The following is a 15,874-nucleotide window of genomic DNA, read 5'->3' as shown; positions in this document are numbered from 1 at the left end:
TTTATTAAGGATTTGGGCTAATAAATAAAAGGTTGATAAAACATTTTCGTCTACTACTGTCCTTAAAGTGTTTGTCTGCTGGGGACAGTCCATGTTCAGCAAGTCCTTATGAAATACGAAAAAATAAGCTTGTCTGCTAAAAATTCGCATTTTTAGTTCCTTAGCTAGAAATGATTTCAAATAAGTTCAAATTCTTGTATTCCTGTTAAATCACAAGTAAATTACACTTCTACTTTTAAAGTTTTTTAATAGTTGTTGCTTAAGTTTCTTGTTCCCTATTAAGATATATTAAAAATGCTAATGGGGGCCGACCCAGTGGTGCAGTAGTTAAGTTCACACGTTCGGCTTCTCAGCAACCCGGGGTTCACCAGTTTGGATCCTGGGTGCGGACATGGCACTGCTTGGCAAAAGCCAAGCTGTGATAGGTGTCCCATGTATAAAGGAGAGGAAAATGGGCATGGATGTTAGCTCAGGGCCAGTCTTTCTTAGCAAAAAGAGGAGAATTGGCAGTAGTTAGCTCAGGGCTAATCTTCCTCAAAAAAAAAAAAAAAATGCTAATGATTTACATAGTCCAAATCTCTAGCCTAAAGCCACAGGAATTAAAATACCTCAAAGACAAAGCAAGAAAACTTGTGAAATCCGTTCATTAATCCTCTGCCTATTTAACAGATATTCATTAAGAAACAGGCACTGTTAGACAGAAAGGATAGAGAGTTTAAATAGACATGCTATTTTTCTCTGGGATGCTCATGATTTAACACTGAGCATGTAAACAGTTATGAAGCCGGCAAACAGCCATTGATGATTAAGTATCTAGGTACCAAAATTTTTTCCTTTTTGCAATTACTGACTATAGCTTTTAGCTATTTAACCCACCCATTGTTAACTATGGTAATGGATGTGTGAGCTGTTTTTCAGGAATTAGAATTCTTTGTCTACTTAAGGCCAGTTGAGACCACCAGCTCATCAACTGGGCCCACGCAGGTGTCTGATAGGCGACCTTTTGACGTCAAGAGGCTAAAAACTCCACCCTCAGATCACGCTAACGCTGCCATTTTGTGAACATGGGTCCTGTGAAGAGGCGTGGAGTCTGACTACGGTTGTGCAGATCGTCAATTTCCCTCACCTCTCCTCACCTCCAATCACCAAACTCCACATTTCAGACCACCTTGCCCCCATCCCATAAATATCCCTGAGTCCCTATTTTTGGGGTAGCGAATTTGAGGTTCAGGCTCTTGCTTCCTCACATGGCTGCCTTGTGAGTAAACTCTCTCTCTGCTGCAATCTTGTCGTCTCAGTGTTTGGCTTTCTGGGCGGCGGGCAAAAACGAATCTGGTTTGGTAACAGTTACAGTAAGTCACAATAAGAAATATTTTAATATAAATAAGTACAAAGTGCTATGAGATCACTGAGGAAAAATTAGTTCTGCAGGGGTAACAGCATTAGGAAATTTTGATTAGGTCTTAGCCGAGTAAGGAAAGGAAAGAACTGTTTCCCAGGCTAAAGGAATAGCTTATGCACAGGCATGAAGGCCAGAAAGAACATGGCATTTGCAGGTAAAGGAGGAAAGTGAATATCAATATTGTATAAGTATAGGATGCCTGAGATTGGGTTGGAAAGTGACAAGAAATATGGCTGAAATTTTAGATTAGGACCAGAGTCTGAAGGGATTTGTTTCCAAGCACAATATTTTTCTTAACTTAATTGGAAAGGGAAAATTCTATGATATTTTTAAGCAGAGAAGTGTTACACTCTAATTTGTGCTTTGCAATAAATCTGATGCTGTAGGAAAGAAGGAATATAGTGCAGGAAAACACATAAGGAGCTGCTGTAAAAATTCAGGAGGAGTAAAGAGAAGCCTAAAATATAGACTTAATTAAGAAAGGTAAAAACTTTTGTTTAAACAATTGCTCTAAGGCTAAATTTGTAGGGAAAAAAACACACAATTTAGAATGAACATTAGATTCTGTTTCTGGCTATGGTATTGTAACTACAAGGAGACTAGTCCTCCCACCACAAACAACCAAACAAGAGGCCACAATAGATTAGTGCATATTTTTCAAATATTAGACAACAAGCAGCATTAAACTAAGAAACCTGAGAAAAAGGAAACTTGAGACAATGGCCCAGTTTTCTGCCTGGGGACAACGCCCCTTGCCCTGCAAGGTGCTAGAAGCCAAGCAGAGCAAGGAGTGAGGTGGTGCTGTGCTGAACGCCACACCCCGCCCCCCCAACACACATACATACATCAAAATTCAGGGCAGCTGAAGCAGCTGGAATATAGTGGGAAGGGGGTAGACTTTGATTTGGGAGCCCCCAGAGCGCTTGGGATGTGCCGACGAGCGCCTGATGGGTAAGCAGGAGGAACTAGCTGAGTCTTACAGAGAGCAACTGCCACAGGAGGCTGAATCAGAACAGGAAGGCGCTTTAACACTTTAACAACAGCCCAGACAGACAGATCAGGGAGAAACACACCAAGCCATAGGATAAGATTTATCCTTATAGGGATAAAACCTACTCTAACAAAGCCTACAACCAAGCCCAGTCAAGATCTGCATGGGAGACAGAGCTGGGAGGTGGGACCCTACTAAGTCAGTGGAGCCTAGATGACACCTTGGGCTTTCCATGTTTCCACTCAGACAAAGCATAAAGCAAAGCCTATTCGAGTCCAAGATGGAATCACAGTAATCGATATGCATTCAAAAGTTACAAGACAAGAAACAAAAAAACGTGTCCACACTGAAGATAATAAGTAGTCAATAGTAATCAACTCCCAAAGGATGGCTGTGATGTTGAATTGATCAGAAAAGGACATTAAGGCAACTGTAATGAATGTATTCAAAAAATTAAAGAAGGTATGTTCTTAATGAGTTAACATTTGGGCAAATCTCAAAAGAGAATTGGGAACATAAAAAAGAGGAAGTTCTAGAACTAACATAACTGAGGTGAACATTTCACATGATGTATGTAAGGGAAGATTAAAGATTACTGAAGAAAGAGTCAGTGAACTTGAAAGAAAGATCAATGGAAAACGTCCAACCTGAAGAACAATTAGGAGAAAAGATTAAGCAAAAATAAACTCTTCTACATTGCTAGTGGGAGTGAATAATATTACAATTACTTTTGGTAACAATTTGGCAGTTTCTTATAAAGTTAAACATAAAGTTGCCAACTGACCTAGAAATTATACTGCTCGGTTTTTATTCAAGAGAAATGGAAACATCAATCCACAAAATGACCTGCATGTGAGTGTTGATGGCAGCCTTATTCAGAATAGGTAAAAACTGGAAACAATCAAAAGGATGACCTCAGGTGAATGAATAAACAAATACTTGTACATTTATACAATGTTATTCATAATTAACAAAAACAATATATCATCTATTGACACATCTGACACGTGGATGAATTTTCAAAAACGTGGTGAGCAAAACAAGCCAAGCTTAAAAGAGTATCTGCAGTATGATTCCGTTTATATAAAGTTCTGGAGCAGGCAAAACTCATATATAGTGATAGAAATCTCACTTGTGGTTTCTGTGGAGTGACTGGGTGGGAGCACTGACTGCGAAGAGCACCACGTAAGTTTCTGGGGTGAGGAAATGTTCTCTGTCTTCCCTGGGGCAATGATTACACAGGTATGACTATTGCTCAAAGTCATCAAATTGTACACTTAAAATGTGTGCATTGTATTGCATGTTACTTTTACTATATAAAATTAAAATTTTAATTTTAGTTTAGTCCGATTTTGGAGATTTAGACAAAATGTATTAAATTGCATTCAGATATATACTTTTTTGTAAAATAGAATTTAAAAATGAAATAAAGAATGTAGTTATTTTGTTATAAAGTTTTCCATAAAGTATTTATTATGATTTTATATTGCATATAACTAGGAACATTGGAGTTAGAGTATCTTCATTTCTGTAAGGGTAAATTTGAATAACATATTGGTAAAGATTTCTTCAGTTGAATTATTATGACTATAAAATAATCTAACATAGCATCAGTTTTCAAAGGTGAGAATAAAAGAAGATTCTCAAGGAAAGAAAGATATATATAGATATGCATACACACATATAAAATTTCTAAAATGCAATTACTAAGACACCACAATAAAATTCACAAAAGTGATGTTAAATTATATGTCATTAAAAGTCATTCTTAAAGTGTTAAATCAATTATTTTGCATTCTGTTTTTGCTAAATAAATGGTACTGAGTGCCTCTAAGAAGTGGAACTTTGAGGATAACTGAGTGATAACACGAATTTGAACTGGCCTCTTGTCACTTTTTATTTACTCAGTTGTGTGTTTTCCTTATTGCAGGGCAATAGAGTTGACTGAATGAGCTTTTAAGTTGTTTAAATTGGGGTTAAGGTAATGCAAGAATCAACACATACGTTGTTTACTCTGTTGTAACTTTTCATTCCTTTGTATGTGAAATTATAATACATCATAGTTGATTGAGGTCACTAAATATTTGATGAAAAAATAAATTGGTATGGCCAGGGTGAAAAAGTAGTTTTCACCTAAGAAAGCTTTATCTGGTTTGGGGTTTCAAGCTGAGAATAGTTTTTAAATCCAGGGCCCTTGGGGCACTGAAACAAACCAGCCTTACCAGGCAGGTCACAATTCCCCTCATGAACTATCTAGTGTCTCCTGAGCTGCTCCATTGTGCTGGACTCACGTTAAGCCCCGGGAACTCAAAGATAACTTACGTAATTTATCTGCAACCAAGGAGGACATACTCATAGAACTTTGTCATTGAATTAATATGTTCTCTAGAAAGGCAGAAATACAATGTAATAAAAATGATCAAGAGAGGGAAGTCTTTAAAAATGGCATTAGAATCAAACAATATGACTTGGTATAATGGTTTAATATGGTATACTTATAAAATTCTTGTTTAGAAGAAATATGATACTCTGGTTTTCCAGAAAAGACTGTCTGTAAACGTGGGAGCTCTGGGAGACCCACCTTCCGTGCACCATAAGTATAAAATAGGAAATAGGAGAGCTGAGGGGGAAAAATAAATAAATCCTGAGCAGAAAAAGCAGAGAGAAGAGGCGGAGAGGAAATGCTGGTCCTCCAGAGGCCTGGCTATATTTAAATGCTTCAGTATGCTTCTGCAACTAAAAGAACAAAACCACTCCTTCCAAAGGGAGAGAAGACAAGGACTAAGAACAAATGATAGTTTCAAATGTGGGGCCTGCTCTGTGGCTAAGGGAGCAACCATTTGTAGATATGAGGGAGAGGAGCACCCATTTCACATTCCTGGTGAGCCTTGACGGGGAAGGGCAGTGCTAAATAAATAGTTGGTAAATCAACAGAAGAAGAGAGTCCGTGGGTGGTTTCCAGGCATCTGTGAGTCCTCTAAAAATGCATACGGAATTTTGGGTGTGTAGTTTTATTGCATTTTTCTCTAAAAGAAGTTTCATAGCTTCTATCAGATTTGTTAAACGATCATACATGAAATGGTTAAGAATCACTGTTTTAGAGCAAGTGAAGTTGCACCTATGCATGCGGTCAGGCTTTGCTTAATGACGGGGACACATTCATAGAAATGCATCGTTAGACAATTTCATCATTGTATGAAATCATGGAGTGTACTTACACAAATCTAGATGGTACAACCTATTACACATTTAGGCTATACAGTACCAATCTTATGGGACCACCGTCGTATATGTGGTCTGTTGTTGACCAAAATGTTGTTATATGGCACATGACTGTACTAACCATCCAATAAAGGTGAAAGAATGATGTCGATGAAAGGTCCTTTGAGGTGGGTATGAATATGAAAGTCAAGAAATATTTGAAAGAAGGAGAGTCAAGAACCCTGAAGAAGGATGGCCAAGCCATGAGAAAAGTGACCTAGTTCCCTCAGATGGCAGGAAGACAGAGACAGATGGTGCAAGTTGCTGAGAAGCTATCTCACTGCAGAGTCTGACCTCGGGATACCTAAGGGCGGAAAGAGGGGAGAAGCGAAGTGTTTTTGTTTTTTCATATTATCAAATGAAGCAGCTATAAGATAGATGTATGTACTGAATATAAGTTCCTTACTTGGTGAATTTTTAGCTTATCTTTAATAAGCTGAGGTAGCTGCACATCCCTGTGATAAGGGAGAACAAATAAACTTGTGCTTACTCAAGAACAAAAGTGACCATACCCACAAAAATATAAACATTATATTTTCAAAAGAAACTTCAAAAATAGCTTTTAAAATGGCCTCTCTGATTGAGAATTTATGTTCTCCACTCAATGGATAATTAATCTTCACATTCTTTTCATTACATGTTTTGCAAAGACTAAAAATAAATAGATAGTATGAATTTTTAGAGCAAAATAACCTATGAAAAGGAAATAATTCATTTTCTATGATCTTTAACTAAAACAACTCCTTAAAAAATAAAACACTTTTAATAACAACAAAAAAGATTCCCTGCAGCTCTTGGTGCTGAAGAAAGTCAGAAGCCTGTGCATTTCACAAATCCTTCAAGTAAAGGCCATGGGTCTGTGGATCCAGGAGAGGGGAAGTGAGCAGAGTAGAAGCCAAGGGATTCAGAACTGCTTCGCCTGATTCTTCCAGAACTGCTGCTATTATTTCCTTCATCTATCAGGGCTCCATATACAATTTCACTCAGGAAGAAAGTGTCCGTTGCCCCCATCAGTCTTAATATCTCTGGAGTTAGCTGAGTCCCATGCTAATCCCAGGATTAGACTCTTCCATGCAGTGTGCTCTATCTCTACAAGCCAGCAGGGCCAAAGGCCTTCAGATTCCCATGCTATTACACTGGCCCTGGTGCCAGGTCTTTCCTCTATATTTCCTTTATCTTGATGACGTCTGTCCATCTTCTCTCAAACGACAGTCTTTCACAGATAACTGCCACTCCCCTTTTAGGACTGAGTTTTGACGCCCTCTTCTGGGAGAAATCCTTCCTGAGCTCTGTGCTTCCGCTACTCCATGTGTCAGCCAACGGGATGATATGATTTGTGCATCCCCCACACTCCGTGCCCTGACCTCCTTGAGGAAAACCCAAAGTACCCAGGCAATTTTACTGAAGTGAACTGAAGGATGACTAAAATAATGTCCCCATGCGGCCTTTCCTGTGATGGACCAGGTGCTGCTCATGACAAAAATAGTCAGTCATTTGAGAGGAAAGTCTAGAATGGTTTTGCACATGTCATTCCAGCTTTTTACAAGCTATCTAAAAGGTCCAATGTGAAGGTACTAATAGAAGGCAACAGGGAAAATTAGGTTTTACTTCTGGGTGGTAAACTGACACAAACTTTCAAAACTAACTGAAGTGAAGGAAAATCATTAGCTTTGTAGACCTAATGACATGTGAAGACGAGGAGAAGCATTCCTGGAATATGAAGACATCATGAGTGTGGATTAAAACTATTAATTAAAGAGCATCTTTTAAAGTATTATTTTAATCTATCACTTAGACAATAGTTAACTGAAAAATCCTATAATCTTAGCTCTAGAAGGATGTCAAGAATCTTTTAGCAAAACATCCTCACTTTATAGATGAGAAAACGAGAAAACTCATCTAAAGTCATCCAAGATCACGCAACTCAATTTGTCTGAACAGAGAGAAAGAACCCAGTCTCCTGACACCACCATGAAGATTTTTGCTGTCCCCCTAGTACTACTCTTGTGGGTTTTCTCTTAATTTGCTAATATTTTATGTAGCCTATCTCTTTATCTTAAATATTTTAATTAACACAAAATTTGTACAGTGTACAACACATGTCAGCTATTTTAAACAAGCTCTTCTTCACTGAAAATCCTAATGTTTCAGGGCTCCCCACTCCTGCTGACTTTGATGATGGCAAATGACCCCAGGTAGTGATTCCTCCCTGAGCAGCAGCCTCCACCTGTCGAGCTTTCAGCTCAGAGTCAGTGGGGTTTACAAACTGGTTTATCACATCTGTACTTGTGATTTGGATTATGTAATTTAATTAAATCTTATGTAAAATAATAAATTATTTGTTTAAAAGAGGAGAGAACTTATTTCTGTGAAAATTAAATTCAATGTTTTGGGAAGACTTATCAAAAAGAGAGTCAAAAATTGGTGCCGATTCATTGCATACTATGTAACTACAAACTCCTAGGGAATTGTATAAACATATACAAGGAATTTGTGTTCATACCATTGCTTCCATAGCAAATTCTTATTCCCCTTTCACAACAAATTTGCAATCACAAAAGATTCAGTCTGGGCATAGCTCACACCAAAACCAGGTAACCGAAGACTCTTAATCAGCAGAAATATACCAAAGCAGCAAGGACAAAGCAAGAAAGCGGACTTTGTCCTCTGCAGAGCGCAAGCTACAGAACTTAATGTGTGCCCAAATGTGGGAAGTTCAAATGTGAAGATGTGCACATGCATTATCTTTATGATTCCCTGTTTTGGCCGATTCTTAATAAATCTGTCCTAACTGTATAAAATATGAAGTTGTTAATGTCTGTATTTATTTTATTGATTCAATGACCTATGCTCTACTTTTTTCCAAAATTAACAGAAGTGGTTTAGAAACAAAGGCTTAAAACCACACTTGTAAATTAACACAAAAAGGAAAGGAAGTAAAGGGAGAGTAAAGAAATACTAAGTTAGCATACTTAAAGCCATACCATCTTTATTAGCATAATCAGCTCCGGGCAAACTGCAGTCTACCGATGTGAGGATAAAGACTGTAAAAGCCATTCCAATTTATTTACTTTACACTCACAGTTGAATGAGTCTATCATTGATATTTTATAAATTCGCTATGAATCACAGGAGAAAGTCAGACATCTGGGCAGCCTGAGAGGAAAGGAACACAGCTCGGCCTATGGCCTCCCTGCACCCATTCATGCTGGTCAGCCCTGCTCTCCTCAGGCTGAGGCCACATGTCAGGCTGCACAAAGTTCCCCTAGTTCAAACCTTCCCCGAAGCAAGGATAACAACTTGATGTTTAGGTTTCAGAAGGCTCTGTGTTAAGATCCCAATGCATTAACAGAGCATCCAGAAAGTCAGATGTGAGAACACTCAATGCGCAGCAACTCCGGCCACTGTCCATTGGAAAGGCCAGTTATGCTTGGCAACAGCCCCTGGGAGGACGTGTCCTGCAGTGGAGGGCCGTATGTACAGGTCAGACTAATGTTGTGTGTGCAACGACAAGCAGGGGAAACATTTCTGGTACTCAATAATTTGTGGTGAATTTACAAGTTAGCTGTGAATTGAGAAGTGGGAATTAAATGAATGGCAAAGCAAGACTTGCCCCCAGCTTTATTCAATATAGATAATGTGCTCACAGGACACATTTAAAATACTGATAGTATTGCCTGTGCTGCCACAAGCCTATCTAAGCCGTCTTCTTGCTGCACTTGGACCACTCCAGGAACTGTGGAGTTCCTTGCTGCTAGCCTTTCCTCCTTCCAGTACAGCTTCTGCAGGTTATCATTTCACGGAAAAGTCTCCCTTCATGTTACTCTCCTGCTTTAGAGTTAAACACAGGAGGAAGATCAATTCCTTTGCATGGCACACAAGGCCCTTTAAAAGCTGTCCCCTATCACCTTTCTATTCCCTTCTCCTGCCACTCAACGCTACACTTTCCTGCTCCCATCCCTCTTCTTAGGATACACTGCTGTTCCCATATCATTCAACTTATCACACTCAGAAAATTCCAAGAGGAGATCAAACGGCATCTTTTATCAGTAGCTTGCTGTGAATCTTCCACTTACCTTCCATTTCTCAGCTCTGTGCTCCTATAAGATTCAATTCCCCTGTCTATGACAGCCCTTTTCACACTGATTACAGCAGCTCCCTGCCTTCTCTGCATGCTGTCAGGCTCTGCAGAACACGCACATTATTTCCTTCATCTCGGGTCTCAGCGTCTAGCACAGGGCTGGATCATAGCAGATGTGCAATATAATAATAATGCTGACAACTGAAATGATGATGCTGTAATAAAACTATCTCCAGGTAACATTGACTGATTACCTGTGATGCACCAGAACTGAGCTAGGCATTTGACACATTTTATCTAATTTAATCTTGAAATAACTCTGAGAAGGAGGCAGTACTTTCTCATTTTGTAGATATTCTGAGATTCAAAATGGTTTAAATACTTTCCACAAGCTCTCAGCACTAACAGGTGATGCAACAGAGATTTACACCAGGTCTCTGTAAAACCAGAGTCAATGTGCTTTCCAGTAGAAATTCACAAATTTGTAATACTCTGATTGATAACTGGCTACCTAATTTGTAAAAAATATTAAACTTCTCTGAAAGATTTCACATTAATATACCTTAATCTATTAGTAAATATATGTCTTCTATATTTAGCCTACTATAGGCAAAAAACCATCTTGATGAAGCATTTCTTTAATATTTTTTTAACATTTTAAAGGATGAGGGGTGGTGAGCAAGAGGAACAGTTAAAGCCATTACCTGGAAATGTTTTATACTTGTAACTTTAAAGAAATTTGAATCTCTCCTATGGAGGATATAATACTGACACTTCACTGAAAGTCATTAGTGATGCAGTGGAAAGGACTTGACTTACATTCTCATGACATGTTCAGAATTATTTGTTCTTTTGACCAAAAATAATTTCTGTTTTCATTCCACCACTTTACTCTGCCTAAGAAAGCCTGTGTGATGGCTCAGTTTATGACAAGGCTTAACATCAGAACATTTGGCCTTATCACACCAGTAAGAGGGCCTTGCTTAGATTCCCATAGAGCATGATTGAACTAGACAAGCCAGCTTCTCCTAGGTGAGATGTGCTGGCTAGTTAATAAGAGGCAGCAGTGTTTGCATTTACAAAGAAAGTGAAGAGACCGAGGAGTGAGGGCGGGGATTTTAGCAGGGGAAATCCTTCATTTAACATGAAACTTCTCCCTCAATAACAATCACTAAAGGTTCTGCAATCACATCACTAGGAAACCATATTCCATCCTCACAAAATGCCCTTTAACACTTTGTACAGAGTTCATTGACCTCCTCGCCTTCCAAGGACACTGGGCCTGGGCCCTACACGAAGGAATGTGTCTGGGCTCGGGGCCAAAGATGGCCACTTCGGCCCTGACTCTAAGGCACAAGTTACAAAGAATATGTTCTGCGTCATGTTCCTTGTTTGGGCTGGCCACCCTGACGGGCACCTGACTGGACTTTAGAAACATCCCATCCGTGGAAACAAAGAAGATAGAAACACCCTATTCGTGGGAACAAGAAGAAATAACTCAAAGTATCCAAATGTCTAAAACACTGAGTCAGAAGCCAGAGAAACCTTAGGATAAAAGGGAGTCACAGGCATAGAACAATTAGAAGTCTCACTGAGGAAAGGACTCTTTGGCTCAGCCCCGGACAATCGGCACTCCCACCCGCCAGACAAACCATTGGGACTTCCCCGGCTGATTGTGGTGTGGATGTTGTAAGTACCAATTTGTTGTTCCCCTTTATCCCTGCTCCTTGTTCTGTTTCCCTTTATCAATAAACTTTGATTGCTTAAACAACCAAGTAGCCTTGGCGGTACCTGTCATTCCTTGTCCTTTGCGGCTGTGGACAACACACTTCTACCTCTCCCAAGACATGTTTAAATCTAGGCAACATTTGCATACTTACTTTTTCAGTTTTTGTCTAATCACTGAATCTTTAATTTCATTTTGAAGATCTTCAAAGTTCTGAGCAGAAGTCAAATTGCAGAAAACTCTGAAGTCCACATACGGAGGTATCCCATGGTCTCGCCCCCTTTGAATGTCGGTGGCAGCCAAATCCAGGGCCACAGAATGCGCCGTGGAGAACAGCTTCTCAGTCAGCTCCAGGCTGAGCAGCTGCGAGGGCACCTGCCATTTAGCAGCCACGCCAAATAGCCCCCGAAGGAGTGGATCTATCCCACCTTCCTTGATTATTCTGGAGGGTAAAAAGAAAGCTTTGTGGAGTGGAAGGTGGCCTTCGGGGATTTCACTAAAAGTGTCATTCAGTCGATAAAGGATAGGATTGATTAATGTGTGGCCAAATCTGAAGGCTGCAGTAGCAAAAGAGTTAAGAATCCCTGCGTTGACATTGGGGTCGTAGCCTTGGTAGTCCCTCAGCATCTTCAGGCCGAGCTCCCCCAGGATCTGGGGCAGCCAGTGGCTGTAGGTGATATGCTGCAGCTCTGCACCTACAATCTTCCTGGCTTCGTGAAAAAGGGTGTCTCCATGCCAGTGGGGGTTGAGGGCCGACAGCTCCCTAGCAACCCTGTTGTGTTCCCGAAACCACAGGGTGTGCATGGCTGTGAGAGCCAGCTGCTCATTAGCCCTGTGATCCCCGGCCAGGAAAAAGGGGCTGTGGCTGTCTTGTTCCTGTCTTGTGCACTCAGCAGGTGGGCCTGTGGAAAAAGGCAGTAAGTGCTTTCCAGAAGGGGCCCAAGGTAAGCCTGTCTTCAGGAGTCCCCGGGGCTCTGAGTGGTCTCTGAGAATTTGGGATTCTCGCTCTGAACTCCCGTAAACATTAGAGGCATCATTGTATGCTGTGAGCTGGTTTAGCTGTTCTCGGGCGTACACTGAATTCATCACCAAGTTGGTCATGCCGCTGCCACACACAGGACTGGAGAGTGCAAAGAATGCACGGTGCTCCGGTCCCCCGGGGGTCAGTGTGAGGAATGACAATGGGGAAGCAAGGAGGATCATTAGTACACACAGAGCTGCACGGCTGCCCATCCAAGAAGCGAGACATGCTTAATGCAGGCACCGTATGGTCCAAATCGTGGTCTAAAAAGTGGCCCCACTGCATGAGCATGTGTGTGTATCTATCGTCGGGAGTGACAGTCACCGTGGCCGCCAGCTCTGTTGAGACTAGCCTGGGCAGTGGAAGGGGATTGGATGGGGTGTGGCGGCCAACCCCACGGGGTGAGTTGAAGCCGTTCTCGTAAGCAGGTTTCAGGATGCGCTGAAAGGCCGTGAGCGAGGCGCCCCACATTGGGTGCTGCAGGTTGTTACATGTTCCATCCTGAGTTCGGTACTTCTGGGGGAAACACATGTCAGAGCAGTTTGGCACGTGCCTGTGGGCTGTGCATCCAGATAAATTGGCGATGAGGCTGAGGTAGCGCGAGGACACCAAGTCATTGTAGCAGAATTCTGAAATGCAGAGCAGCAAGAGCAATGAAGAGAGCTGTCCTTGAAGGGGAGAGAGGGGAGAACCTCAAACTCTAGGCTCGATGGGCAACAGGCCATCTGGTGAGCAGAAATCCTTCTTGCATCCAACAGTATTTCATTAGTTCTAACAAACATAGGGGAGACATAGCTAGACAATAACTTCCAAACGATAGGGGAATAGTGATGTCTATCTCAGTTATGATGACTAACTGCTAGAATGAACAAAAAGGGAGAAACATGTTCTCGTTCCTGTCCAACTCTTTCTTCTGTGACTTTACCAATATAATGTTGGTAAGGATATTTTAATCCTCATCAGAGGACTGTGAATCCTTGCTCCATTTCAGAATTCTTCCTTTTAGGTTTTATACTCCTAGAAGACAGAATCTAAGATTTGCCAATGTGGATTGCTGTGAGTATTAACCCACATACTACTTGATATGAAGGGATTAAGCAGTAACTTTTAAATCACAACAAGCTGTCATTCCCCAGGGAATGTATCACACAACTCAGAGGTGCCTTGGAGCCACTCTTGTAACAGTGCTTGAAATTGCAGCATTATCCCAAATCTGCAAAGACTATTCACTAAGTCATGCTTGTGAAGAGTTATTATCCCTATTTTAATCATCAGAAACTGGCTAATGACACCAGGGCCATCTGTCCTTTATCTGTGTAAGCTAGTCCCTGGTTGGGACCCCAGATACCTTAGTTTTGGATAGATACAATAATCTTCCTGTATATCCAGACATGGACACTGGGTTCACTTTTAGGGCAAGCTGCTCCTGGGGAAAAAGGGTCTTAACTTTACAAATAATGAAAGAGAAGTAGAATAGCGTAGTGTTTTTTTCCTGGGAGAAAATTGTTTACGTTCTTGAGTACTTTCAATGAGAAGACATATTCACTTTGGTAATGGACCCCATGAACGTCAGATGCATGTTTTAGCAGAGCTAAATCTCTGCAGATATTGATTACTTCTTAATTTCTAGTTATGAATTTAGACTAAATTATTCTAGACATGTGTGAGTAGAGAACTCAAAGACATCCAGAAAGATGTGTGGGCCTGACCTTTGCCTGGAGTGAGGAAGGATGTAGAACTGGCCTTTTGCAGACCTGACCGTGGCTAACTCATACCTGGTGTGACTCGAAATTAAATAGCCAGAAGTTTAAACCAATTGCTAACAGGGACTGATATGGAATTTTCACTTGGATGTTTTAGTTAGGGAAGCTTTGAAACCCAAGACATAATGGACTACTAGGGGCTGTCAAATATACTTTGAAGTAACAGTACAGAGCACCTAAGGGATGAGTCCTGTGCACCATATCTCAGTTTATTTTCTGAAGGGGGGTAAAGAAAGGGTAAAGCCATAGAAGCTGCTGTTGCACGCACAGCACAGATAGTGTATAGCAGAGGATCACATTCATTTATTTCATTTTAAAAAGAATGGCTTAGAAAATCTGAAAGATTTCTATATCATTCTGATTCAACGTATACTAAATAATGTCTGGTTTTGGAAAGAAATACACTAGAACTTCAGTACAGCAAAGAGAGAGAGAGAGAGAGTGGAGAGGGATACATATGTTATAGGAGGTGGAAGGAATTCAAATCAATTCACTGAATGACTTCAGTGATTACAATGATAAGTAGAGAAACATTACGCTGAGAATAAAGGATTTGCTATAGGAAGTAGTAATATCTTTTAGATTTAAAAAGTACATTCACATAAAATGGGCCCCCTAGATTTACTAGACATATATAAGTGGCAAAAGTTGACCAGTTTGAATATATATTTGTCGTCCTTACTTTTGAATTACAGTTCCTACAAGAAACATCTACATTCATTTGGTAAAAGTGGTAGCAAATTAATTTCTAAATCACGTGATGCTTTGGAGATTAAAAGCTGAGGGGTGGTCAGTTTTTCTCTGGACAGTAGGCTTAGAACAGGATGCTTCAAGGCTGACCTCTGCCCTCCAAATCCACAGTGAGTCCCTGCTTCACGTGCTCCTGGATCAACTGAAGTATGTGCTCAAAAATCTCCCCAGCTCTGGCCGTCTCCACGGTAAACGGGTCACGCGGATAACAAGACTGAGCCAGCAGATCACTAGGGGTGCAAGATTTTCTGCAAATGACAAAAGATATTACTGTTTGCAAGGCAAAACTGCAGGACCCATGAATCTCACATATGCTGTGCATTTAAGACTACATTTTCCAAAAGTTTGAGAAGAATGAAAGCTCCACTATGGAATACAAGCTCCACAGGGGAGCTGTGGGTTCTTTTCCTAATTTGTTAATAAGTGAATCTCAAACGTAAGTAACAGTGCTGAACTCAAAAGATATGCTTCTTAATGAACTGATGATTGAAATAATAGTTTTCTCTGTCAATGGGGAGGGGGTGTTGTAAACTTGGGAGGCCCATGCATGGGTCCTAGGGGACTCAGTAACTCTCCGAAATAGAGTGCAGCACTCTCAGTATGTGGGTCTTGGCACTTTCTGTCTTCTCTTTCCCTAAATATAACTTCCTGGAAATTCCCCCTCACCTTCAAATCCTGCTCAGGCATCACTCTCCCTATAGTCTCCTATATAAGCTTTGACAAGCCTTCCTCGTTTTGCTCACTTCTATATCCTTACGTGCATCTATCAAGTACACAACAAGATGTACTTAAATTGCTGACTTGTTGTCTCCTCTACTAAAGAATGACTGTGTTAGGGATGAGGTGTGAGGGGATGCCTTATTCATCTTTGTATCCCAC

The 15,874-nt window shown here is 40.6% G+C and overlaps 1 protein-coding gene across 1 annotated transcript in view; it reads right to left on the bottom strand.

The window, feature by feature from the left end:
- Positions 1-15,874, bottom strand: part of LOC103540581 (probable oxidoreductase PXDNL) — a 46,579-nt gene that overhangs the window by 17,253 nt on the left and 13,452 nt on the right. The window contains 3 exon segments of the mRNA XM_070630937.1: positions 11,616-12,599; positions 12,601-13,111; positions 15,086-15,243. Of these exon segments, the coding sequence (XP_070487038.1) occupies positions 11,616-12,599; positions 12,601-13,111; positions 15,086-15,243 (1,653 nt within the window).

This window comes from Equus przewalskii, chromosome 8 (assembly GCF_037783145.1).
Source record: "Equus przewalskii isolate Varuska chromosome 8, EquPr2, whole genome shotgun sequence".
NCBI lineage: Eukaryota > Metazoa > Chordata > Mammalia > Perissodactyla > Equidae > Equus > Equus przewalskii.
The sequence above is the reverse complement of the archived record's forward strand: the minus strand, read 5'-3'. Positions and strand labels throughout refer to the sequence as shown.